The sequence below is a fragment of the Gymnogyps californianus genome, chromosome 8 (genome assembly GCF_018139145.2).
Source record: "Gymnogyps californianus isolate 813 chromosome 8, ASM1813914v2, whole genome shotgun sequence".
In the NCBI taxonomy this organism is placed as follows: domain Eukaryota; kingdom Metazoa; phylum Chordata; class Aves; order Accipitriformes; family Cathartidae; genus Gymnogyps; species Gymnogyps californianus.
In genome coordinates, this window is record NC_059478.1 from 9,586,525 (window position 1) to 9,612,696 (window position 26,172).

At 36.8% G+C, this 26,172-nt stretch overlaps 1 protein-coding gene across 1 annotated transcript in view; it reads left to right on the plus strand.

Annotated features, from left to right (window-relative positions):
• CDC73 (cell division cycle 73) overlaps positions 1 to 12,691 on the plus strand; it is a 108,612-nt gene extending 95,921 nt beyond the window's left edge. Inside the window, exons 14-17 of the mRNA XM_050900583.1 lie at positions 5,251 to 5,412; positions 6,691 to 6,791; positions 9,794 to 9,935; positions 11,178 to 12,691. Of these exons, the coding sequence (XP_050756540.1) occupies positions 5,251 to 5,412; positions 6,691 to 6,791; positions 9,794 to 9,935; positions 11,178 to 11,214 (442 nt within the window). The 3' untranslated portion in view covers positions 11,215 to 12,691. The remainder of the gene's footprint in view (positions 1 to 5,250; positions 5,413 to 6,690; positions 6,792 to 9,793; positions 9,936 to 11,177) is intronic.
• Positions 12,692 to 26,172: the final 13,481 nt, after the last annotated feature.

A 26,172-nucleotide genomic window follows, 5' to 3' on the forward strand; every position in this document is an offset into this window, starting at 1 on the left:
ACCTTCCCCAAGAGGAGGCTGAGCATTAGGGTGTAAAGAACATGATCTAGAAAAAAATGAAATTAAGTTTAAGGGTTCAAAGGAGGACACTGATGTAGTTAACAAGTGTGAAAGACAAAGTGAAGAAGCAAGGTATGTTAATGAATCAGAAGTGCAATGGCAGAATTTAGAAGAGCAAGATATTAATTTAGCCATGACAGTTCTAGCACTCTTCTAGAAAATATGCCACCTGGCCTGTATTTTTTTTGCATTCAAATTTATTGAAGTAGTTTGTTTAGGAATGGCTGCAGGGTTTGTTTTTACTGCTCAGGTATGCAGAGTGTAGAACTAGCCTTGATGTAGAGTGTGATTGATAGATACGTGACAGCTTTCCAAGGAAAGAAGACTTACCTAATTTCTGCCTCTAAGTCACTGCCACCTTTAACTCATTCTCCACTTTCAGCTAAGTTTGACAGAAGAGTAGAGATCTGGAAGATACATGTCATTGCCACAAGTTTTGGAATAAAGAAATATTGTCCAGATAGAAAAGACACACCCAAATTAATACTTCCTCACTTACCCCTGATGAGGAAGATGCAGGTAGATTTGAATTTCTTGTATTTCTAGAGGTAATCAGCCTGCTTGTATTAGCCATCAGAGGAGATCAATGATATAGCACAAGGAGAAGGGATTTTTGGAGCTGGAAGAGTAAGAGCCATTGCAAGGGAAACTGCTAAGAAATGTAGGAGAACCCTGGAAGAATGAGGCCCCCAGGATTGTTAGGGTATGGAAGCTGTGATACACGTGTGACACGGGCTGTTTACAGGGCAACTTTTTCTTCTATGCCTGATACCTGAGGCAGCACAGTTCTGTGAAGTGTGTGACAATAAAGAATGAGTATTTGGGTTCCATACTTTATGGTATATTGTGAAGCTTCTTAAAAAATATTTCATATAATACACTTTATTCTTATTCACTATCTGAATGCAACACTGGATGTCATAATTATTGTGTAAAATCTGGCTTTCCAGACTAAGTACTTGAGAATGTTTGAAGTTAGGCTTTTCAGAGGCAATGCTTCTGCTTTACATGGAACAAAAGTGAGGCAGGAATTATATCAGGCAGATGTAAATGATTAGATGATGATTATGTATTTTTATTATGATGATGCTTTTACTCATGATATGTTTCACCATATGTGGCCAGGCAACTCACTGAGATTTAGCCAGCTTTGATATTGAGCAAACTATCTGAGAGATTCAGGGATGATGTATTACAAAAAAAGCTTTGTTCTCTTGCAGAAATAGGTGTATGAAGCTTTTGATACTGTAATCTAACAAAAATATTGAGAGGGTTGTAAAAATAAGTCTCCAGTTCTAAACACAATCAAATGTATATTATGATGATCTCCATTACTGTCCAGCATTGGAGTTGCCTTATTCTTGGTTCATGCGTTTTTCAGTAGGCCTGAGTTGGGGGCCAGAAAGTGCTGACCTGATCTCAGTGAAAGTGGTTTAAAGTTAATGCTAGCAATTGATGTGAGTTTAGCGCCTAGGCGTGAGCAGTTCTGGCAGTTCAGTGGATAGTATCTTACCAGTTACCTCCATAACTTGGTCTTGTTCAGTCACTTGCCTGTTACCTTAGGAAAGGGACCTGCTGTCTTTCTAAAGTGAGAGAGTGCACCAGTGTTTATGTGGATAATGATTTTGGCAGTTAACAGCAAGAGAATTGAGTTTCCTAGTAGGGGTATAAAAATGGATCCTAAGTAGATATGGAATTTTTTTTTTTTACTAGGGAATAGTCATCTGGAGAAGCAACAAAAAAATGTAAGCTTCTGCACAGCCAGGTTTCAGAACACATTTGTAGTGTGTTGGATGATTAAAAAGGTGTCAAGTACAGATGTGTAGTTAAGCCACCAGCTATAGTATTGTGGCAAATGCTTCCCAAGAGAAGCTGGGTTTTTTGGTGTTTTCTTTAATACTCAGATTTCTTAAGCTTGTCTCTTATGTCTAGGTAGTGGTGGAGTAAGCCATGATTATATTTATAATCATACAGTAATTTCTATTGATTCTCAGTTATTGAGCACATGGCTTTTATTATACTTACTGAATCGATGGTTCCCGGAAATGCAAGCATGTATTTCATAAACTTTCTGTAAGCTGTCATTTATTCCCGTACTCTGTGTGTGTACATATATGTAAGCATTTCCTTCAATGCTTTCTTTATGACAGTCATCTTCTCTACTGTTCCATGTGAATCTGCTCATGGATATTTTTTTTTCTTCAGAAAATTCAGATAACAAGATATTTTATGTTCTGTCCTGGAGAAATGCATTGAAAAATATTCACATTTTTAATAAATAAGTAAATAAAACTGAAGCTGTTGTCTAGAAGATGCATAACTGAGGCACAACCGAATGGTGCCTTAATGGCTGTTACACAGTTTCGAGCTGAAATGGAGAGAAAGTGTCAATAAACTAGTGTTGAAATGAATTCTTAAACACAGAAACATTTAAAGCTAGAAGTAGAATTGAGAATGCCTGTTTCAGCCAAATTTGAGGGGTCTCAGATACAGTGGTGAAATTGTTAGACTCCGTAGAACAGCAATATTGCTTCTTGTCTAATTTGGCAGGGGTGGCTAGGTTTCCTGTTCCCATTTAAAATGTGTTTGCTTCCTCACATTTACAAATTAAATGAAAAATGTGACCTTTTAGATTCCTGTTCATATGAATATTTGATTATCACTGTAATGTATGTATGGCTGTTTGTTTTTTATTTACATGTTCTGTAAGAGTTTGTTCTCATTTAGTGCATGGGACATGTAATAATGAACAAAATTCTTCTCAAGCGCTCCACCATTTTAGGTGATCCTGGCTTTTCATGTAGGCCTTGCCACTTGGGTAAAAGGTGTTTGAGGGGCATTTTTTTTGTAATTTTTAAAATTATTTTTAAAAAAAACCATTTTATTTCCATCTTTCCAGCCCAGATTCCTTAGTTCTGATGGGTGAGGAGAGACTCATGAATGGTTTTCTTAAAAGCTCAAGACCACCAAAGAAATCCTTATTTTAAGTTATAAAATAGTTTCCTATCAGTTAGTATTGGCAAAACAAAGCCTGCAACATGTTGGCAGGACAGGCCATTAGGTATGCTCATGGTTAAAGTTCCGCCTCACTTTTGAGTTTTTAAATTAGCAACTTGACTAGAAATACTTAATTCTGATGTCATGTTTGGTAGCTTTTTCCAAAGTGAACTGTGTTGAACGCTTCTGTGTGTAGCACGCAAGTGTATGCGTCAGTCGGTTGTGGTAGATAAAATATATTTCAATATTAACTGTTTTCTAATTACTTCAATTATTGGTGAAATTGACTGTCTTAACAGGTTTCTTATAATATTCTAGCTGGCCTAAGTATACTTTTTCCCAGTGTATCCTGTACAGCTTTTTTGTCTGTATTTTCTTTAGAATGGTGTTGTTTTACATGTACTAGACAGATAAGCATAATTTAATTTATAGCTTATCATTTAACATCTGTAATGCTTTTTCTGTATTTGCAATACTAGTCAACTATAGTGCACAATTCATAGTCATTTGCAGTTTGTTTTTTAATTTTCCAGTGCAGTTGTATGCATTTGGATGCACACTTCAGAAATTGGTTGTGACTTTCTGTTTTTGAAACACTCTTAAATCGTGAAGAGTATAAGGGGGCTTCAACTGTTTATTTATATTAGGAAAGTAAAATAGTTTTGCTTGAAGGTTTATTGACAGTTTCCACGTGCTGCCTTAAAACATGTTTGTTTGGGGTTTTTTTTTCCCCAAAATGCCATTTTCTTATTGGATATAAGATGTAGCAAAAACTAGTATTTTCAAGTTGACTGAATAATGAACTTTTCCTTATATTTCATTTTTCATTCCTTTTTTCTATTTTTCCAGCAATAGGAAGTGCAGTCTGCCTGTTTAAGCACATTCAAATTGTTTTTTAGTATTCAAAAAGAAATAGGTTGAAGAGAACAAATAGAAATGGTGCAAACAACTTACCCGAAAAATGTAGTAAACTTTTAAAAAGCACCATCTGTACTATAATGAAGAGAAATCTTACCAATTATGTAGAATACTGTGTTTTTAAAATGTGGCACCAATACTCGTGATAACTTTTGCAGTTAAGTGAAACATAGTGTTTCTTTTTTTTCAGAAGTTTTGGAAATGAAATGTCAGTGGCAAACAGTGTTAGTAGTGCAGCTGGGTGGTTTTGAATAGAATATTAGGAGAACATGGGTCTGAGCTCTGCTCTGTTGCTGGCCTGGTAGGTGGTACTGGTCACTTCAGCTTACCTTTCTGTAACATAGTTTTAGTTCTATAAAATGCATGATTTTGTTATCTTTCCGTTTGACAAAATCCACTGAGATTCATCAGTAAAAAGGCGTACACTACTCTCACATTTATGATGCCAATTTTGAGAACTGTTCTGTGTATTTTATTTTTATTATCGCCATAAAGAAGAGACTCTTGAAATGGAATTGAATTTTTTTTAAGGTGGGGGGCTGAAAAATAAAAGATCTGTAATTCGTTTGGGGGAGTCGCATCTTAAGCATTTATTTTTGTCATACAGAGATTACATAAAACATGAGGATCACCTTATCCTTATTTTCTGAGCCCTTAATCTATCAGAGAAGCTATTTAGAAAAAAAAAAAAAAATCCAGAATTGTAGTGTCATGCATCGTAGTAACCAGATGAATCATTGCTAATGTAAAATCACCATCATCCAAAAAAATAAAACCACACTGAAAAAACTTTTTGACCAAAAATCCCAGCTTTCTTGAGAAAACATAATTCTGATGGGCCCAAGAGCAAGAGCGCTAAAATTTGCTCCAGGAAGCAGTTGTTTCTTAGTGCCCAAGCTTCCCCATGTTACCCCTGATCACTAAAAAGAACGAGTTATAGCCATTTAGCAGGTTGTGACCTGGCTACTCATCTGCAAATGTATTGGGTAAGGTCAGCAAGGAGTGCCACGAATGTATAAGAACAGGTCAGGCTGTAGTTTTGAGGGGCAGAGACCCTTTTAGTATGACTGGTTTTATGATAAGGGCTGATGAAATATTATTCTTCTATTTTCTTGCTGTTCTGAATGAGTAGTGATGGAGGTTTGGCATAGTGAAAATGAGATGGCTTCAGTGACTATTGCCAATAATGCAAAATTCTGATAAAGTCGTTACTTTTCCTGCCGATTACATCAAATACATTGCTTTTGTCTACTGAATGTTTCTTTATTCCCCAAGGTTTGTACCATCAGATGAAAAGAAGAAACAAGGCTGTCAACGAGAGAATGAAACTCTAATACAGAGGAGGAAGGACCAGATGCAGCCTGGGGGAACTACAGTCAGCGTTACTGTACCCTATCGAGTAGTAGACCAACCTCTGAAACTCATGCCACAAGACTGGTAAAATAGATATCCCCCTTACAAAATTTCTTAACCAGGAGAAAACATATTTCTCTTTGAGTAGCAAAACTCTGGAGAAATATTTTTTCGTTATTTGATATAATGAATTAGGCAACATTTTTACTTCTTCCTCACAAGTGTGAAGATTTTAGACATGCACGACGACATTTTTGGTGGTTTTGTAACTTCCACATTAGATTTTAATGGAGAGGAATACTTTGAAAAGGTCCTGTTCCTAAATTAATTGTTCTCTGTATTGAGAACTTGAACTAATCAGAAATCCGTGGGTTTGAAATTCTAAATATCAAATAGCACTTAAGTTGTTTAATGATCAAACCTTTAAGAACCATCTAAAATGGTTCCTAAAGTGCTTCTGACCAAAGAGATGAAGTGGTGTGGGTGTTTTAGTTTGTTTTTATCCAAGGGAGAATCAGATATTAGTATCTAGAAATTAACATGTTGCCACTGGTTTTTTAGCCATTACAAAACCTGCAACATCATTTCAAATGGCAACGCTTTAGTCTGTCTTCATAAAAAAAACAAAAAACAAAAAAACCCCACCAAACTCCACCCTGACTATTCTTTTCCATTTGGGATTTGGTAGACTTTACGATGAATTAAATTTGGGGATTACATTAGGGAGGTAATTATTTGTTGTAGTAGGTAGGAACCGTGGTTGGATGATGTAAATTTTCAAGAAAAAGACCATATGTGGGAGGTCATTTGTTCTCAAATGGTTTTTTTAAAGTTTTATTAGTGTAAAAGCTTCATCTTCACCACAAATTTATTTTCTTAGACTGCAGGTAATGTTACATACCCTTACAATAAATGATGCACTTTACGGAAATTTAGCAGCTGTCTCTTCTAATAAATTTTTGGAATAGAAGCTAACAGTATTCAGAATAAAGGCTTTTAAATTGATACATCTCAGTTTACAGTGTTGTTCATAGAAGATTACTCTAAAATGTTGGAGCACTTTTTAAAAGCAAAGTAATAATAACTAGAAAGAAACACTGTTTGACTTCATATAAACGTAACATGAGAAACTGAGTTGCATTCTGCAAAGGGACAGAGCTAAAAGTCCAGAAAAATCACATGAAATTTTTTTTTTTTTGCTTAACAGAGAAAAAGCAGTTCTGCTGGAGGTGTGGTTGTTAAATGTATTATACTGTTGTTACTAAAATAAGAAACTATGCTAAGGTATATTGCCTGTTTAAGAAAGCATGTAATTTAAATGTTCAAGGCCATCAACATGTCCATCTGTTTCTGTGTTCATAGGGATCGTGTGGTGGCAGTGTTTGTACAGGGTCCCGCTTGGCAGTTCAAAGGCTGGCCTTGGCTCTTGCCTGACGGATCACCTGTTGATATCTTTGCAAAAAGTAAGGGGTTTTTTTGTTTTGTTTTTAAGTGTTTTGGGGTTTGTTATTCTGTTTGGGGGTTTTTGTGGGATGTTTATGCTTATGGCAAAGTACTGCCAAAGTGCTGTTGGACTCGGGTTTTTGAGAAGACAGGGGCTTACATCTTCCCACAGATGGCAAATATTAATGTGCCCTCTACAGTGCCTCTGGTCTGACCTGTGGAAGCTCACGGAAATCTTCTCAGAGCTGTCATCTTTACAAGAGGTTCAGAAATAGCTAGTGTATAAATTTACTTTCCAAGCTTCTAAAAAAAAAAAAGTGAAAAGACAATGTATATTATAACACTTCATAGATAACAGGTTTATAGGCTGTCTTCAGATTTCATTACTACTTTGAACAGAGGATTCATCACCTAGTATTTCACTAAGAAAGCTTTACAAATAGGATCTGGTGTCTGACAAAAAGGTGAAAGTTTAATAAGATACAAATACTTTTAAGTTGTGAGCTCGATGTTACCACTGTATAGATCTGAACAGTTTTTTTGAGTTATCACAATTATGCCCAGAATGCTTTGAGACACGCTGCACTTTTCTCACACAGTTCACTCTTCTGCCTGTGTGTGCAATAGTATCTAAAGAAACTGTCAGCTTCTGTTCTCTGTTGCTACATTGTGAAGCTGCCTTAGAAAATGACCTTTTAGTGTCCAGTGGTTTCTGAGCTACAGATGTAAAAAACCAACAAACCAACGCGTACACACAAAAGCAAAAAAAAAAAAAAGAACCCCAAACCAGCAAACCAAAAAACACCTTAGTTCAGTCTGTCACCTTCCAGTCACTGTGATGCGGAAACAAGTTTGATCAGGTTTTATGTGTGCACATACTTGGTATGTGAAGCAGAAGCCGGAAAGAGAATGCTAGTTTGGTAAGGAGCAAAAAAAGAAAACAGTCGGACAGAAGGCTAAGGGTGTATCTGTGAACAAGAAAATAGAATGAGTTGCTGAAGGGAGGGATTGAGAATGAACAGGGAGAGAGTGAAAGAGCCTGAAAGTCAATGTAAAAGAAAAAATACACCACAGGAGGGAGTTTAACAAAAGAGAGTAATGAAAGAAGAAAATAACACTTCAAAATGAAGATATAGAGAAAATGGGAATTGTGAAAAGCAAAACCAAGAAAAATGCTGTTAAATATTTAAGGTCTAGCTAGTAGTTGCATGCTAGTTCCTATTAATTGTAACATTACATGTATATATAAATGTGTAGAGGGCCATAGGAATTGTTATGACATGCTTCGACGTTTTTTAAGTCTTTGCTATGCCAAAAGATCAAAATCATAGCCTGCGTAGTTCAGTCTGAAGGTGTACAAATCCATACATTTTTCAAGTGAAAGAAGGATATCTGTTCTTACTTGGTACATAAAGATACATTGAAGTGGACCTTTTTTAATTTTAGAAATGCATTCTGTTGTTTCAAAGTGAGATATTTTTAAAATATTTTCCCAATAAGAGTATCTCTAGGGCTTTTCCTAATGACTTTGCTCACTCCTCAAAATAAAAACAGTGTAAATGGAGTGAGCACAGGCAATGTCAGTCTGGTTGTATGTGTTTACCTTTTCCTGAAGCTATGACTTTGCCCATATTTATAGTCTTCAGTAGTCTTCATAAATGTGGTTTCTGGGATCTGCAACAGTTCATTGTTTCATCTGCAGCTTGCATTTCTTCATGTAAGTCACTGGGTCCATAGTGATTAACAAATATTCAAAGCTTATCACTGTCGTTTTGGAAAACAAGCAGGTAGCTTACCATAAAGAATTCCTCAGTAAAATTTGTATTGGACCAGAGCCTGTCAAACTAGTTTTATTTGTTCAATTGCTATGTCACGTAGCATTTGGTTAGTTATGTCTCTAAAATTGTTCTCCTTAGTTTTCTTTACATGTAGTCTGAGTGCTTAATGTTCACATAGCAGACAAGCTTATTTTTGCATCTGCAAGTGAATGTTTGAGATGAAGTTTTGAATGATGTCACTTTAATGAACAAGTATTTAATTTTGAATACCATTTTAAAGGTCTTGCTGCTAGAGCACATTAGTGTGTTTTAATACTGATTTGTTTCAGATTCAGAAAGGGGTTGTCTTTTGCTCAATATTGTTTCACCGTAATGCAGAGGCTCTGTCAGGTGTTGATTAAGTTTTCTGTAAATGCATAGCCCCAGTATATCTTTATTTGCTTTCTCTGGAGTTATTTTAAAACATGCAGCATTGTATAGCAAAGATAATGTATATGTATTCTTAGTTTTCATTCATAAAGTTTGGAAATTTATCTGGCAATGGTACAAGCCAGATGATCACTTCTTTAATTTGTTAATTGAAAAAAAAAAAAAGCTAATTTCAGATACGAGTCTTCTAGAAAGCTCCTAGATATATCATTTTATAGATTGACCTGTATCTGGAAAAGGGGACTGATTTTTTTTTTTAATTTGTTTATTTATTTTAGCCATTTGGCTAGAGTACTAGATCAGGGGAAATTGGCAGTTACTAAATTTCTGAGAATGCTTCATGTAGCATTTGGGGGTTACACTGGCATTCTGCTATCAGTCTTCTACGCAGACTTTCAGGAAATAGCCAGGCTTCCTTCTCAATGGTCTCAGAAATGCCTTTTTTTTTTTTCTTTTTTTAAATTCTTGGACAGTTCAAAGATTTTCAGAAAGAACATCTTTGTTTCCCAAAGAAAATGTGCTTGAATTGGCAATGAGTTTCTGCTATTCTCCTGGAATCTATGCATCTAAAAATAGGGGCTGCCCTTTCACTAAAACCAGTAATAACATGAGCGCCTGATAGTGGCCACCTACCACTATATTTAGCCCAGTGCCCTTTATTAACTAGTTGACATTCTTGAGAGATGGGCTCGTTAATTTTGTTCTCAGGCTTTATTCTGAAAGAAGAGGGGTGAGGTGGGAATTCTCTTTGACTAATAATTAAACACTGTAAAGTCGTCATGTTTGTACACCAAATGTTTTCCTGTTTCCTGTAGTTAAAGCTTTTCATCTCAAATATGATGAAGTACGTCTTGATCCAAATGTACAGAAATGGGATGTAACAGTGTTAGAACTAAGCTACCACAAAAGACACTTGGACAGGCCAGTATTTCTACGCTTCTGGGAAACTTTGGACAGGTATGTTTCCTGTTGAAAATCCTTTACACTCATGCTTTGATGATGTTTGGTGGGAATGAAAAGTTACGGCAACAAGGGAATTGTATAAAAATTAGACATCTGAACAATCTTTTTAGCTTGAAAATACTGCTTGTTTAGATTTTCTCTGATGATACAGTTAAATATATACCACTATATTTTATTACAGACTATAAATAATAATCTCCAAAGTGTAATCTGCATGGATTTAAAGGAAGGGTAGTTACCATTAATTATCGATTAGTACCATGATTCCCCACCTCCCTTTAGGCGGAAGGAATGGAATGGAGAACAAGCTAGGTGGTGTAGAGTTTTCTTTTGTTCCTCCAGCCCTCCCCTTGGACTGCAGTTCTGAGCTTACAAGCTCTCCTCCTTTCTCCACCTCACTAGATGACAGTCTAGAAAACGTGAGAAACTACCTTAAGATAAAGAGCCACGAAGCGTTATCTTATCCTGATGCCCTTGAGTCCACAGCACTGGGTAGAAGAGGAAGGAAGTAAAAAAAGATATGGCACATAATGAGTTTTGGACTGGTGATTCTTCTGGGTCTTAGGGGCCTTCCAAGTACTTAGCCCTGCCTTTTGTGAGAAGCGAGGGATGGAGGAGCACCAGCAGCTCTGTGAAGAGCAGCATTGCTTCTGACTCTGCTTCTCTGTGGTTCAGAACCCTCTCTGAATAGGAAGTTCATTGCAATACCTTTTGCATGTTGTAGAGAAGAAACTTTCTTATCATGAAGCAGTTGAAGTATTGAGGGAAGGGAGAAGCCCATGCATTTCATGAATGTTTAATCTTTTCATGTTGCTTGCGCAGCAATGATTGAGTGAACTTCAAAAAGAAAAATTCTATGGGAATTGTCAAAATAATTCCAAGCATCAAACTTGCTACAGCTTCTTATTTAAAAGTCTCAGCTAAACTATATATCTGAAATCCCAGAATGAACTAGAGTTATCTTTAACAACAGTCTTCCAATGTTAGAAATCATGTGATGCCTTGGAAAACACAGATTTTCTTCAAAGCAAAGGTTTTAGCTAACTGTCTTTTAGTGGGACAAATATTGTGCATAATGCAGAGCTATATGGCATATAAGACATTACATCTTTTTGGCAACTTGCTAATTCTCTTAAGAATTTTGTTTTAACAAAGTCTGTGCCTATTATTCCTGAGAGTAAGATTTCTATAAATACCAAAAGAGTAGTAATGTTGTCTTCTGTTAATTTTTTTCAGGTATATGGTAAAGCACAAATCTCACTTGAGATTCTGAATCCTTCAGCTGCCATTTATTTCCTGAAGTATGGATTGAGAAAATGAAAGGGGCTCCAGTTTGGAGACCAGAGCTCGCACTATATGATATGTCAAGAACTTTACAAATGAAGAAGGGTCACAGTTTAAACTTTTTATAAAATCTTGTTTGGATGCTTCATGCTATGGCAGGTTGATACCTGTTGTTATTCAGAAGCAAAGGGGTTTTGCTTAAAACTATTTTTTTAATGTTGTTAGCCTTCTAGTCTGCAATCCAAATTGTATATTTTGATAGCAGCAGTTTCTTCTCTGTTTTGTTAAATTAGCCACATTTTTAAATAATGTGTTTTGTTCCTTATTAGAAAATAGATTGATCTTCACTGCAGGTTACAAATGTGTGTGTGCACGTGCGCATGTGCGCACGTGTGTGTGTATATATATGTGTGTGTGTGTCTATATATATAATGTATAAAAAAAAAATTATAGACACACCTACGCACACATAGATGTTACCAGGCTTTCTAAACCACTTAGCTTCTGAGCTTAGTTTTGGTTTTCTTTGCTTATTGTTTCACTTACTGAAAATATTTTGTTGTGAATGATATTACATTTTAGTCAATAGGACTTGCAAACTGAGCAAAGTGAAAATTGTTTTGGATAAATCAAAATGTCAACCTGTATATGTATATTCTGTCAGTCTTTGTTGAAAAAGGGAAGATGAAAAATCTAGAAACACTTTTTTGGATTTGTAATGTCCCAGTTTACTAAATCTTTAAACTTTATTATAGGAATACCTTCAAGTCATGTTAACTTTCAATTGCCATTCTCCACACAAGTCTCTTTATTTAAACTGAAAGTGTGCATGTGTACATTCCCATCTATCAAAATACCTTTACATATGAGTCTAAATGTTACCTAGATTAAACAATGAATAGAGAAGGAGAGAGTTTGGATTTTTTTTCCTGAAACAGCCACCACAAGGAATGAATAATTTTAACTTCTTTGCATTTATACCTCTAATACCACCTCTAATGTTATTTTCTTGTGACAAAAGTAGCCCAGACTATGTCTACAGGAGTTGTAATTTTCTGAGATGAGTGGCTAATATGGCCTCCTAACAGTCCTGCATTGGAATGGAGAATGAGCCTACTCCAGTTACCAAAGAACAGATTTGCTTCATCTGCAGTATAACTGAGGCCAGAAGACCCTGGTATTTGTATGAATTTATGCTATCTCTGTATCTATTTAATAACATTAAGCTGATGTTGCATACCAGTGGATGTAGAGACTGATCAAATACTGTAACACCCGCATGAATTTTTTTCTGGGATAGAAAATACATGTTTATATTCCTGTTCTGGAAATTCCAAACCATGTTTTTTTAATATACTTTACATTTAAGGTTTGACAAAAGTAAAATGTTCTACCTATTCTTCTTTAGTTTTGCTTTTTATTTGATGTTACCTTCATTTTTAATAAAACCAGAAGGCACATCTCCTTAACAGGTTTTTAAAACTATGTCTTAAATTTATGAGGACTGTGAGGTCTGACTTTTAATTAAATGTTTCCATCCCTGCTCTATCGAGACTACTATTTTTAAATGGTCTTAATGGAACCGTAAAAAAAACCCAAACCACCGAGCAAAAAACCCCAGTGGCTCCAAGATTAGAAGTTGACACTGGATTTTTGAATGGATTCTGCGAAGTGACAGAGAAAAGCAGGCAATACAGAACTACTAGAAGGTCTCCTGTTTGTATGGGCAGTTGGTCAGTACCAAATGACTGTGTTTTCCCAATGCTTAAGCTTATTATAAATGTATGCATGTCATAGATGAGTGAGCTAAAACATTTAATACTTTGTTTTAACCTGTACTACAATTAGAAAAGCTGTGAATGGCTGTCAACACAGCAGTTGCTACTATGAGGAAGTGGTTCAATTTAGGGTTCATTACTGCTTTAAATAGTGGTATATTACGTATGTTTTTTTAACTCTCAAACATTTCCAATTAGAAATGTAATTTTTTTCAGACATAATCAGTACTTCATGGCCCATGCAGTTTTAAACAGACTTCTACAATGGGCAGCAAGCTTAAAAAGCAAATTCTGAAGAAATGTGTGCTTCATGTGCACTGTGATATACAGACTGTATAGTGGTCTTAAAATAGGCAAGGTCCAATTATCTTTTCTCTGTCCTGTATTTCACTTGTGTTTAAACACATGTGTAATCCCAGGTCCAATATTGTATACAGGAGATGGCTTGATTTAGATGTAAATTTATGTATATATTGGGAGTAACTCCTCTGAACCTAGTGAAGTTACATGGATGTGAAACTGGCAGAAGAACAAAATCCATGAAATCTTTGTATGAACTGTGCCATTTTTTATGGATTGAGCATAGACCTTTAACATCTTAGAATTTTGTACTTGCAATTTATGACACAAGTTGTAAAATATGTATTTGCGAAGGAGTTGGCACCTGATCGTGCATATTTTTGTCAGTCATAAAAGTAGTGATGTTTATAAAATGAGCCATTTTGCAATCAGATTCCTGCTGACATTATTGGAAGTTTAATTAGGTTGTCAGAATAGCATTCCTGCTGCCTTCATAAATAACTGCACATAGATTATGAAACTACTTGGACTTAAAAATTTAGCCTTACAGCAGCATTTTGCAACACAGCTGGAATTTTAGACACTTATGTTATGCTTAATTTATCTACAAGTTAATGTAGAGTAATAAAGAAAGCCGATACTAAGAACTGGGGAAGCTGGAGGATCAGACATCTGTTTTAGTGAGCTGCATTCTTATTGTTGAGGAAATTTGACGCACTACTTAGAGGTGTATGAAGTGTGTAAATTGTATTCAATTAAAATGTATAACTAAAACTGAGCTACTTCACTGACTGTAGTTTATTGAACAGTAGAATGATACTAGCATGGGAGTCAGATATCAAATTGGCTGTTTCTATTAAACATCTTAAGTGTCATAACTCTACACTGTTTTATAAGTACAAGATGAACGAGATGAAACAAGATAAAACAAGATGAAAACTCATTTGAAGTCTGCTATTGGGCTCCCGTCCTGTCAGCAGGTGATTATTTCTTTTAGTAGCAAGGTTATAGGGGCCAGTAGGTATATCTGAAGTAATGATTTTATATTAAAAACTGTAATACCTATGATTTATACTATTTGAGCTTTCTGAATGCTACCCTGAACAAAGCAGACAAAGGGGGAATTTTTTGTAAGGTAAAGTAGGGCAACCGCAGGGACTTGCATACCTGAAGAAATTGCAGATCAGCATCCTCAATTGAGTAGGCTCAGCTATTTAGTTATTACCTAGAAATTCTTGTAGCAAGATAGTTTCACAAATAGGTACTAAAGTCAGTGCTTGAGCTAGACAATTTATAGAACTGTTCTGCAATGCTGTAAACCTTTTTATTTCTGAATACAGAAGAAAATGTAGATAGCAGATTGTGTGTTAAGTTGCCCTTGATCATAAGTTGAACTATTATGTGATATTTGACAGATAAGCCTTTATCAGAACAGCAAATTTGGTTTTGGCTTTCATTTGATATGCAGTCAGTGTGTAAAATATTACCATTCTCTGCAGGGACCTGCAAAAGAAAGCTTTATTAGTACAGCTTTCATTCTTTTGCTGGTGAAATATGCACTTAGTTGCTAATTCTTGCGAACACTATACAAAAAAAAAAAAAAAGCTGGTCAAAATTAATGGCTTAGTGATTTTAAAATTTAATGTTGTGAATGCATTTTAATTCAAAAGCCATAACTAATGCCAAGTACTTTATTAGAGCAATGTGTTCATGAAAAATTAAAATCCCTGCCTGAAGAAACTGTTGGCCAAGTAGGTTACAGTTCAGCTAATCTGTGGAAAAATGTGCCACAAACTGGAATCTCTGAATGTCATATTCTGAGTTGCTCATTTGTTACTTAACTGATTTTTTTGAAGAGAGATGGCAGTTTTGCTTTCGTTTTCTGAACAGTTACATGCTTCAATAGCAATTGTGTAGTTTACCTTCTTTGGTTTGATTTTACCCTAAGATTGTTAACACGATACAACAATTCTGAGGCAGAGTGAAAACAGATCACTTTAAGTATGAAGTTGTTTAAGTGGAGCTCATGCACTTGACAAAGATAAAGATGGTTTCTTAATGGAACTATGATCCAGTGGGTAACATCGAGTCCATTGTTCAGCTGTCATTGACTTGTCTGTAGATCATTCTTCTCAGTGGTGATGCTATCATAGAGGGCAAGTTTGAGAAGAATGAGATTTAATCAAGCAAAATTCATTGGTAGGTAGTACACAGTGACAGGCCGTGCATCCAGACTGATTTATTGTGTTAATCTTTCTTTAAACAATTTTATAATTTTTTAATAAGAATGCAAATGCAAAGAACAATCTCAAATGTTTGAAACTTTATTGCAGAGACTAGTTCACATGTAAAACTGAAAGATATGAGGTGGTACATAAAATCTGTAAGAAAAATATCTTGGTTTATGGTTTTTATTTGCATCTGTAAATTCTTCTGCCCTAGTTTGTTTTATTTCAAATTCAGAAAAACTGGTTACTTGCTTCACAAGGTTCCTGCATGTATCACTAAAAACTGTCAGAGGTAAATCTTTAGCTGCAGTTGCTTGAAGGTTTGGTTAAATGAGTTTGTAGATTATAAATTCTGGCCGAACTGTGTCAGTGGCCCCAAATTTTAACAGTGGTTTTGAAGGTTCAAGTTAAAATGAAATCTTGTAAGAATTGGATGGGGACAGCCACTGTTGCATGAAAGGAGAAGACAAACTTCTCATGAGATTCAACCTTTAAACTCTCACGTAACTGTCATAAACTTGTGTTTAATGACTGTTTCGATAAATCTTAAATTTTTGGATATGTCTTGCCACTTGACCTATTATTTAAGATCTGGACTATATTATTTGTATTTTTATGGAGTTAATAGTTTAGTATCAGCTCAAGTCCAACTCTTGAAAATTCTTAGCAAAAATGTCTTGAGGACTTTCAAAGGTGGGATGTCTTTCTAAATGCAATAGTCAACTTAGCTGTGAAAGAAGAAACAAAAAAAAAAGCATGTCTCTCTTCTTCCTATCAATCAAGACCAACCCTGTAGTTCCATAATACTGAATGGATTTTTATCGGTGAAATAGGATGTAAAAAATACCTTGAAGAAACCGCTTCTAATTTTTCACTTGTTCCTGCCCTCTTGAAATCCTATCCAGGAGACCCATCCAGGCCCTCATCTTCTTCCCTGACTCATTCTTTCTGCTTGTGTATCCCGAACTGGGACTGTTCCCAAACCTGCAGGCTTTCTGAGGACCTCGGCTCAGCGCACATCCATGAATTATTCCTCTGCCCATCTTCATCAGTGCACAAACAGGGCAGTGGAAGCACAAGAAGCACAAGCTCCTCCCTGTTACATATCAAAGAGTTGGTTACAAACTTAAAAAAAAAAAAAATTAAAAAAAAAGGCAAGTATGACCTACTGAATACTTCATCATGCTTCTTTCTAGTTTAGTTTTGAGCTGTAGTAATGAAGCTTTGAGGTTTTGAACATAAAAATATTGAAGGCTTACTAGTTATTATTTCCTTAATTATTATTATGTCTAGTTATTCTCCAAGGATCTTTAACGGTAGATTTCTCCCTATTACTGCAGGTAAGTGTTAGGAGCAGAATGGTGAATGATTATCCTGAGCTCCACCAAGTTGAGTGAATCTTAACCTGAGACTGAATGAAATCTAAACACTTAATTACCTGACAGCCTTTGTTCGGCAGCTGGCAAATGATCTGAGGAGTGCCACACTAGTTTTCTTTGTTATTGATTTTGTGAGAGAGAGATCTAATGTAACAAAATCATGAGCAGCGAAGAAAATAAAAAATTGATACTTGTTTTTCAGATGCTATTCAACACTTGTAATAGTCAGAGCTATTTACAATTTTGTAAGAATTGTGAGGTGACCACAGGAACTAATACTAGTCCCAAGAGCAGAAAGTGTGGATTTGATTGTTTTCTAGGGCTATGAGTTATCAAAAAATTTTGCAGGATGTCCTTAAAAAGTTCAGATGGACACAGAAAAAGCTAGTGTAACTGAATGGTACCTCTCCAGCTGCCTCTTTGCATGTAGTGGGACATCTCGGCTGACCGCTTCCTCAGTTCAAGCGTTCCTACTCACGATCACTGCAGTGACGAAGGAAGTGATCTTTTACATACTCAAATCCCCTATTATGGAGCTTGTTTCGGTTGTCTACCAGGTGTTCTTCATCCTGGTAGTCTTGAGAATGGCTGTCAGGATTTTCTTGATGCTAACATGCTACTGAAGGTATGTCTGTGGATTTTAAAAAGATATAACCCAAATGAAGGGAATAAAATTACTTAGCAGTGCTCCACTTGTTCTTATGACAAATACCACTGCTGCAGATCCTGCGAATAACACAGGTGTTAGAGTGGAAGATTAATTTAATTACTTCAGTATGTCATGTATAGCCACTTTGTATGGTAGGTATTTTCAGCCATTCATTAACCTCACTTTGTTTAAATTCACTTGTTGCATCTTGTGTGAAACTTGGATTGCAGGTTCCACTGGAGAGAGGAGATCTTTTTATTCTGGAATAAAACTTGTATGAAAGAGCCTCTGTTTTATGCGTGATGGAAGCAGTTAGTCTGGTTGCTGAAAAGCTGCTAAAAAGGGAATAATGGGATTAAAGATGGAAGGAAAAAAAAAAACCAACCCAAACATAGAAAAGCTTCCTAAAGTGAGATTACTAAACTGGAACACACTTACAACAATTCATTGTGAAGTCTGTGTAGAACAAATTTATTTGTGTTCAGTGGATTAATGCCCTAAATTACCTGCCCAGTAATCTTGTTTTAGCTTTATCAAATTGAATGATCCACAAATTCATTCAGTGATATAAAATCTCTCTTGAATTTGATTAATTTTCACTTTTAATCTTTTTTATTTTTCTGGCTTTGGTCAGTACCTGTTGATCTGTTCATCTAGCCTTTTCTTTCCCTCAAATATCAAGGCAGCTGGATGATCTTGTAAGTACTAAATTAAGTACAAAATTACAGTTAATTTTGTGTTTATATGCATGTACGTTCACATTATTATTCCACTGAGAAGATACGTGCATCCCTCATGATGCACGTTGTAATTTTTTACATCATTACTTTTGTAATGTATCAAAACTGAAGTGCAGTGCTCTCCATATGTTGAAATTTTTTTCAGAACAAATTTGGCATTTGGCCATACAACATGAGGCAATAATATATGGTAACTAAGCTACATATGAAATTATGGGTAAGGAGAACTCTGCGTTTAATAATTTGCCTCTCGGGAGGCTTATTTTTACACTGATGCAGGCTGAAGAAGGCTGTGTTCTCTAGCCATTCCCAAAAGCAAGAAATAGCCTTTGAGAACTTTAGCAGAACAAAATCTGGCAAAAATCTGCTCAATGCATTAGATATGTCAGGGATTTACCCATTTAATACGAGATGGTCCTGAAATGTCACGCAGGTATCTTCAAAACATTCTCATGTTTCACACAGTCTGCAAGTCAAAATGGTAATAAATTTGCCATCGCTAGCCACATATTTTTTTAATGTGTTTCTCTTCTTATATTCTGGAATCGTGATTTATACTGTTATTTCTGGGATTAATGCCTTCAGATGTGTTACCAGTCACATCAGGGGAGGGGGCGGGTGTAAATATTTTCTAATTTTTAGCTCCTGAAGTATACAGTATCTCTTGCAACAGGAAATAATGTCCATTGCAGGTGGTAGTGTATCTGGGAAGAGATACATAATCGAAAAATGGAAAAATAAGTGGATTGTGGTAATTGCTTAATAACGGGATTTTGGGGGCACAACAATACAAATGCCTAATGAGTTGTCATTCCCACACTATATGAACCTGTAGCACAGTTTTCTTACATCCTGTCTATTGGTTCTTTCACAGCAATTTCTTCCAGTGGTTTTCTCAGTCTCCTGTCTTTCTACCGTATTGCAGTACCTGCCCACTTTTTACTTCTGTAAAAATAATTCAGCTGACCAGTACTATATTGGTAGCCTTGTAAACAGTCATTGACCATATCATATCCATGTCGAATATTTTTTTTTTATAGTAGTAAAACATGAGATAAAGTGCATACCTGAAACACAGAGATAAATGTCTGGTTTTCTTTCATGCAGCTCTGAATGTTCCATACCACACTTAGCAGTGCAGTGTATGGCATTGTCTGCAGACTAAAAGACTCCTTAAAAACCAGCAATAACCTTGAAGCTTTTAGCAACAAGACAGAGAAATGGGGGTTCCGCTGTGTCATAAAATGATGATAAGGTGAGGAGGTTCAGGACCATCAAAGGAGTTGTATTTCTGCAGTGGCTACAGGCAATCATGATTCAGCTTAGCTTAACTTTTATTTTGCTGTAGTTTTAGGCTCTGGAGGTTAGAGGAAGTGGTATGTAGTTTCTCATCTGAAGTGTCAGGAAAAGTCTATATGGGAACTTTCAGGTTAAGATTTACATGCTAAAAAAATGATACAACTTTTTCATCATGCCATTTCCTTTATTGGAATGTGCAACTGAAGCAATCTTAATAAAGTAGTCATCTGACTCAGCTAACTATTGCATCTTTCTCCCTGGGTAAGCTAGCCGACCCTGCAAAACCCTAATTTAGGTCATCAGGTAAATTGACATAGCTTTTACATTAGCTGAGTATGTAGCTAGCAACTGCTAAAGACAGCAGTTTTTCTACTATTGGAAATTGATCACAATGTAAAAAATTTTATTAAGTATTTTAAAGTTAGGAAAGAGCTGTAAGTCCACACCTTTGTCTGTGAAAATGGCTGCTTGCATAGGGCCAGATTCATTTTGCATCAGCAGTCATAACATGATTGATATAAACGATATTGTAAAGTATTGATTTTGAGATGGATTACTCTGAATCTTTTAAATTTTCTGGAAATTCATTGCTTTTACCCAATGACACCAGTGTTTGATAACTTCTTTGCCTTCCTGTAAAGGTAGCAAGTCCAAGCATCATATCATATATATGCCTGGAAGGCAAAAATTCTGTCTGCTGGAGAGTATGAATGATTGCTGTTGACTTACACTTCTAAATGGTGTGCCTTGTGCACTTTACAAAGAAGTTCTGTGCTATTAACTTTTACCTTCCTGTTACATCCCTTTTAACTCCAATTATTTGAAGTAATACGTGCATCTTTCAACAGAATGATAAACCTGATTTACCAAAGTTACAGGATAAAGTGCAAACCCTAATATCATCATTTGTGTCATGCAGAGCTAATACGATTTTCCTGTAATTTTCCACAGATGTCTTTTTAACTATTATGCTTGCAAAAGAGCATGAAGAAAGAAAATTATTCTAGATCAAGTATTTCTAATATTAAAGTAAATTTTTCTAACTAAATTAGATGTGGAAAGTCTACATAGCATGCAACAACAGAGAGTGCAAGCAAACTAAGCGGGGAACGTTCAGGTTTTCTGTGGGAACATGTTCCTCATCCAAACTGCAGTACCAATGTAGGTGCACCCTTTGAAGCTCACTCTAGATTCTGCATAAAATGGTCAAGAATGATCAACATACATTTCATGAAAAAAATCCATGAAACTTAGGCTCTTGCTACTGCTAATTCAGTTGCTATGGAAGGATCATCTAAGCCTTCAGGGTAAGTGAAAGGCTTGGAGTCTTAGCCTAAAAGTTGTATTCATCTAGTAGCCTTCATCTTGAGTTTGATCCGGCAGTGGCGGGGGTTGCTTTGTGGCTAATATAAGTGCTGCTAACTAGTCCTTTTGGGGACTTCTCTGTTCTATAAAACATTATTTAAAAAATGGAGGATGTATTCAGATGGTTCAATGTAAACAGATGACTTGGTTTTCACTTTTCGGGGGTACAGATATATTTTGTCAGTGTTAGGTTTTTCTAAGAAGAATGCAATTCATTTGGGGTTTTTGTTTGTTTGTATTCTTTTGTTTATGTAGTATGTTTCTCCTGTGACTCTCCATCTGACTTCAGTGTTGTTTATTTCATCACTGGAAGAGAAATTAACATGGTTTTTTTGAAGGCTCAGGGAAGATCTACTGTGTTTTCCAGTACCTAAAAGGTAGCTGTAGAGGAGACAGTGGTCCTTTCTTCACAAGGATGCACGGTGACAGGTAAGAGGCAACAGGGACAAGCTGCTTCAGGGGAAACTGTCTGGACAAAAGAAAAGGAAAAAAAAAAAACTTCGTTAGAGCAGTTCAGCATAGGAATCAGTTGCCCATGAAGTGGTGGAAGCTTATTTCCTCACTGGAAGTACTCCAGACTTGGCTTAATTGGGCTCTGGATAACCTAGTCTATGGCCCTGCTTTTAAGAGGAGGTTGGACCTGGGGATCACCAAAGACCCGGACTTTTCCATGAGCTCATAAATCCCCCTGAGTTGTCTCCTTACTATCTCGTGGTGTTCCAAGGCCACTGATCATTCTTGTATCTGGCAGAGATGTGCACTGTGTCATTCAATGTTAGGACCCAGTTAATCATATATCTGTCTCTACATAGAAGCGCCCAAAATTAGTCACATGCTGATGTTCCTTACTGAGTTGAGGGCTTCCATGACAATAGACTTACCGGTGCTTTCCAGGGAAAATGAACAATAACCACTGCTCCAAAGCAAGACTGACTCCCTCACACGCTGACAGCGGCACCAGACCGACTGCCTCCTGTCAGGGCCGGGAGGGCGCTGCTGCGCGCGCGGGGGCCTGTTGGGCGGCAGCGAGCCGCGCCTCAGGAGCTGCCGCCTCAGGCCCTGCCCGGGAGCTGCCGCCCGGCCCCGGCTCGTCGTTCCCAGCCCCGCCAGGCCGCCAACCCTGCTGCCCCCCGGCACTTTTAACAAAACCAAAGTTATTTTCCCCTCTCTCTCCTGTCGCTGTGCCGGTGAGGCACCTGGCTGGGGGAGCAGAAGGTGCTGGGACTCAGAGGAAAGCGGCAAGTTTTGGCATTCGTGCCTGTTACTGCATTTCAGTTGTCTCCTCAGTTTAATCAGTCAGTTTATAATTAGCAGAAGACGGTGGTATTTAAATGTTGTTCTGAGTAATCTTCTAATAATGGCCAGGATGATTTTCCCATGTAAATATTAACAATCAAGTTTATTTGCTGATTGTTTCCTCTGCCAATTAGTAGCGTTGCTTAATTCACACATCCCTCACCTTAAGCAGAAAAGCACTTACAAGAGTTGCTTCGTATTTTTTTCAGATCCAAATTGAGAAAGTTACTTTTTGTAATGTACTTTAAATACAAGCCTGTACCCATAATAGTAATTTTTTTGTGGAAAAATATATTGCTGCCTTTCAAGTGTTAGCTATGGTTTTTTCCCTCCATTATTGAGACAACCACAGTTTTTTTAATTGATATCCAAACACTTTAAGAATAATCACAGTGTTTCTAGTCTTGTCTAAATTAATGTTTCTGTAAACCGTCCCTCAAACCAGTGCGGTACATTTTTATATGTGTAAATCAAAACCATACCATGAAAACCCATTTTTTCACAAGCTTTTTCTAGAAATTTCATGTATTTTCAGAGTTGCCAAGATGATTTAGATAGGCAACTTCCAATATAATTAGCCCTTATTTATTTTCATAACCCTTACATCTGAAACATTTCATAAACAACTTGCTAATAGACTAAAATGATAATTTCTCACAGAAATGGTAGAACTGAACCAGGTATTACTGCAAATTGGTGTACTACTGGCAGCAGTTGTGTGAGATGTAAGTGTCCTTCACAAACATTAATGTATTTAAACGTTAATGTATTTATATTCACAGGAAAAATAACTCTCTCCGCATGACCAATAGACTGTTTGGGCACAGAAGTGAAGTAAATTCAAATTTTTAACTTGAAGTCCAGATTAATGCTGAATGCTTTTTAATTAATAATATACTCAGGGAAAAAAATGGCACATGGGAGAATGAAGCTAGTCATGAATCAGAGTTGAATCTAGAGAACTGAGGTGAAAAGAAAGATTGGAGGGGTGAACAGGTAGATGAAACAAAGTAGTAAAAGATTTTGTCTTCCAATCCCTCCCCCCCAATCCATGTATATCAACTCAATATAAAATAACTTTTTTTTGCTTAAAAATAGACGTACAAAATGCAGAGACCTGTTGAAGTGGAAACCTTCATACACATACATGTGTTGTGGACCTGTGTGCTCAGTATAGTATTGAACATGCTGGTGAGACAGCCGAGAGGCCACACTGCCAGAGTCTAAGGCTCTTCACCAAGCCCCTGGCTGTTCTAGTGGCTCACTGTAGTGGGAATGGGGTAACCCTGTTTCCATAGCTGCCTGGCCAATTTGACTGAAAAGGGATAGCGAAGAAGGAGCAGGCCCTTTGAAATCCTTGGCTTCAAATACTCCCCAGTACCTTTTCACCCCGATTCAGTCTCTTAGCTTTTTCTTGTGTCATGCCGCTCCCCATGTTTGTAAAGTCCTCCCAACCGGTTGTAAGTAAGCCTTGACATGTTATTACACGATTTTGGTATTCATTGAAATAGTGATCTGTCTGAAATGGCTTGTTCCTTACTAGCTACAGTTCAGTGTTAGATGCTTCTTGTCACAGTGATGGGACACATCCAGAGCTGGCATCTTTTCACCACCATTCCTTATCCAAATTTGTTCCCAAGGCTACATCTGTTCTGGGATGGGAATTGTATTCAGAGAAACCTCATTGAAGCGATCAACAATGTGCAGGGCATTTCAGAGTTTGGGGATTTTCAGGTGTAATCAAACAAATTGGCCTGAAATTTTTCGCTCTGTCAGAAAGCAGCTGAGCTCTGAGACTCATGCACAAAGAATTAGACCCACCTGCCTATCAGTTTACCTCCTTGATCCTCTAACCACTGGTGAATGAAAACCACTATGCTTTTTCGTAAGTGGGAGATTCTGCTGTCCTGAGGATATTCTTTTCAGGTTTCAGGTTATTCTGGGAGACTTCTGTTTGTCCCTGATAGGCTAACAGGGTAATCAGATTTTTTTTTTTTTTTTTTTTTTTTAAATCTGAAGCCTGCTAGTCAGTAGTCTCTGCCTGTTATCCTCCTAGTTTAATTTAGGGTATGTGCCTTCTTCCTCTCCAGCTGAAGATACTGACTGATGCAAGACAGAAGGTGGCTTTGATGGCTAGGGTGAGGCACAAGGCAAAAATCTGTTATCTAGATAGTTTTATGCATCTGATAACATTCAGAACATTCTGAGATCTTATTTTCTGCTCCCGGTTCTCACAGAGGTCTTGAAGTTTCACTGGTCTGGTCTCACTGTGGTTTGTCTCACAGAATCAATCTTTTTCACAGTGTTACTGCTCCTCATCAATAAAGGTGCTTTTCACTAACAGTAAAAAGATCTCTGAGATGCATATACCTCACAAAGTAAACCAGGTTTTCAGCATTTCTCAGTACTGGAACTGAGTACTGAATGTTTTGGATTAATTAAGTTTAGAGATCTCAAATTTCTCCCTTGTATGCCAAGTGAAATTTAATAGAACTCTTTTACCTATCAGCCTACTAATTTCAGGAAGCATCTGTTTTTTTCCCCCTATTCTTTTACAATTCCTGAGAAGGTTAACAGTAAAGATTCCTCTACCAAGGCTGTCTTGTGAGGGAACTCAATATGGTTATACTTGTTGGGCCTTCATTTTAACCACTGGTAACTTACTTTCGTACCTTGCTATTGCACTTTTCCATAATGATATCTTTCCCCATAGCTATCACCCCTAACAAGGTATTGGAGGTGATTTAATCCCTTCTGATGAAATATCTTCATACAAAACATGGGGGGGGGTTGTGCTTTGGTGTCCCTCTGCTCTTCCTGATTACTCAAGAAATTAATTTGCCTTCTTTTCCACAGAGTATGTCTTTGATACTCATTTCTTCATACAGGGGAGGTCAGGAAGGCTTTCTTTTACAGAAGTAGGTCTTTCAGACAACTGTGTTGCTAGCTGATAAATCTAAAACTATGGCCATCTCACCAGCCTGTTTCAAGCGCACAGCAGACTTTGCAGGCCTGCGACAAGGCTGCCAAATGGAACCTCCTCTTGTCTTTGTGGCACTTTCCATCTGAACTCAGGCAAGGTCATGAATCTCCTGAGAAGCATCCCCATTCCTAACATAAAAGGAACTATTCAGGATAAACTCAAGGCTTTCAAGAGGCTTTCTGCTGTTGTTGAGGCACTAAGGACTGATTCAATGCTTGGTAGAGCCGTCCTTCAACTCTTGTTTGTATGAAGTACACCAAGATGCCCCGTCAGATAAATATGAGGGTGTAGGATTCTTGCTTGCAATGATCTGTAGTATAAATGGGTATGTAAACTATTACTCAAAGTCAAAAGAAAAACTCTACATCGTTGCTTATTAGAGATTGAGATTCTTCAAGATGCACATGGAATAATAAGTTTTAGAGATTAGTTTGATGTAGGAATTACAGGATGAAATTCTCTGATTTGTTCTGTGGGAAGCTGAGTGATCATCATAGTCTCTTCTAGCCTTAAAATGAAGTGATTTTTAGAGTGCTTTGCTTTACTGTACAGAAAAAATTTGGAGACATTTGCTTTACTGTACCAGAAAATACAATCTGCTGTAACTGTCACAAGAACATCATTTACTATCTAAGTAGCTCAAAAAAAGAAAAAGCAGAACATATGAAACATTTACATAATCAGACAGGTTTATTTGGACAATGCTAGAAGGAAATTTAGTAGAGCAGGTTCATACATGTTAAAAATAACAATTGCTGAAAATGTCTTGCCCCTGAAAGATGCTGAACCGGTTCCAGAGTTCGCTCATTTGATGAAGACAATCTGTTCTCTTTACAGGGAAATGCAATGGATCAAAATGAAGAAGCGAATTCCTGTGTGGGAAGGTGGCATAAGGTATGTACCCATTGCAAATGAAGGGGCCCTTATCTG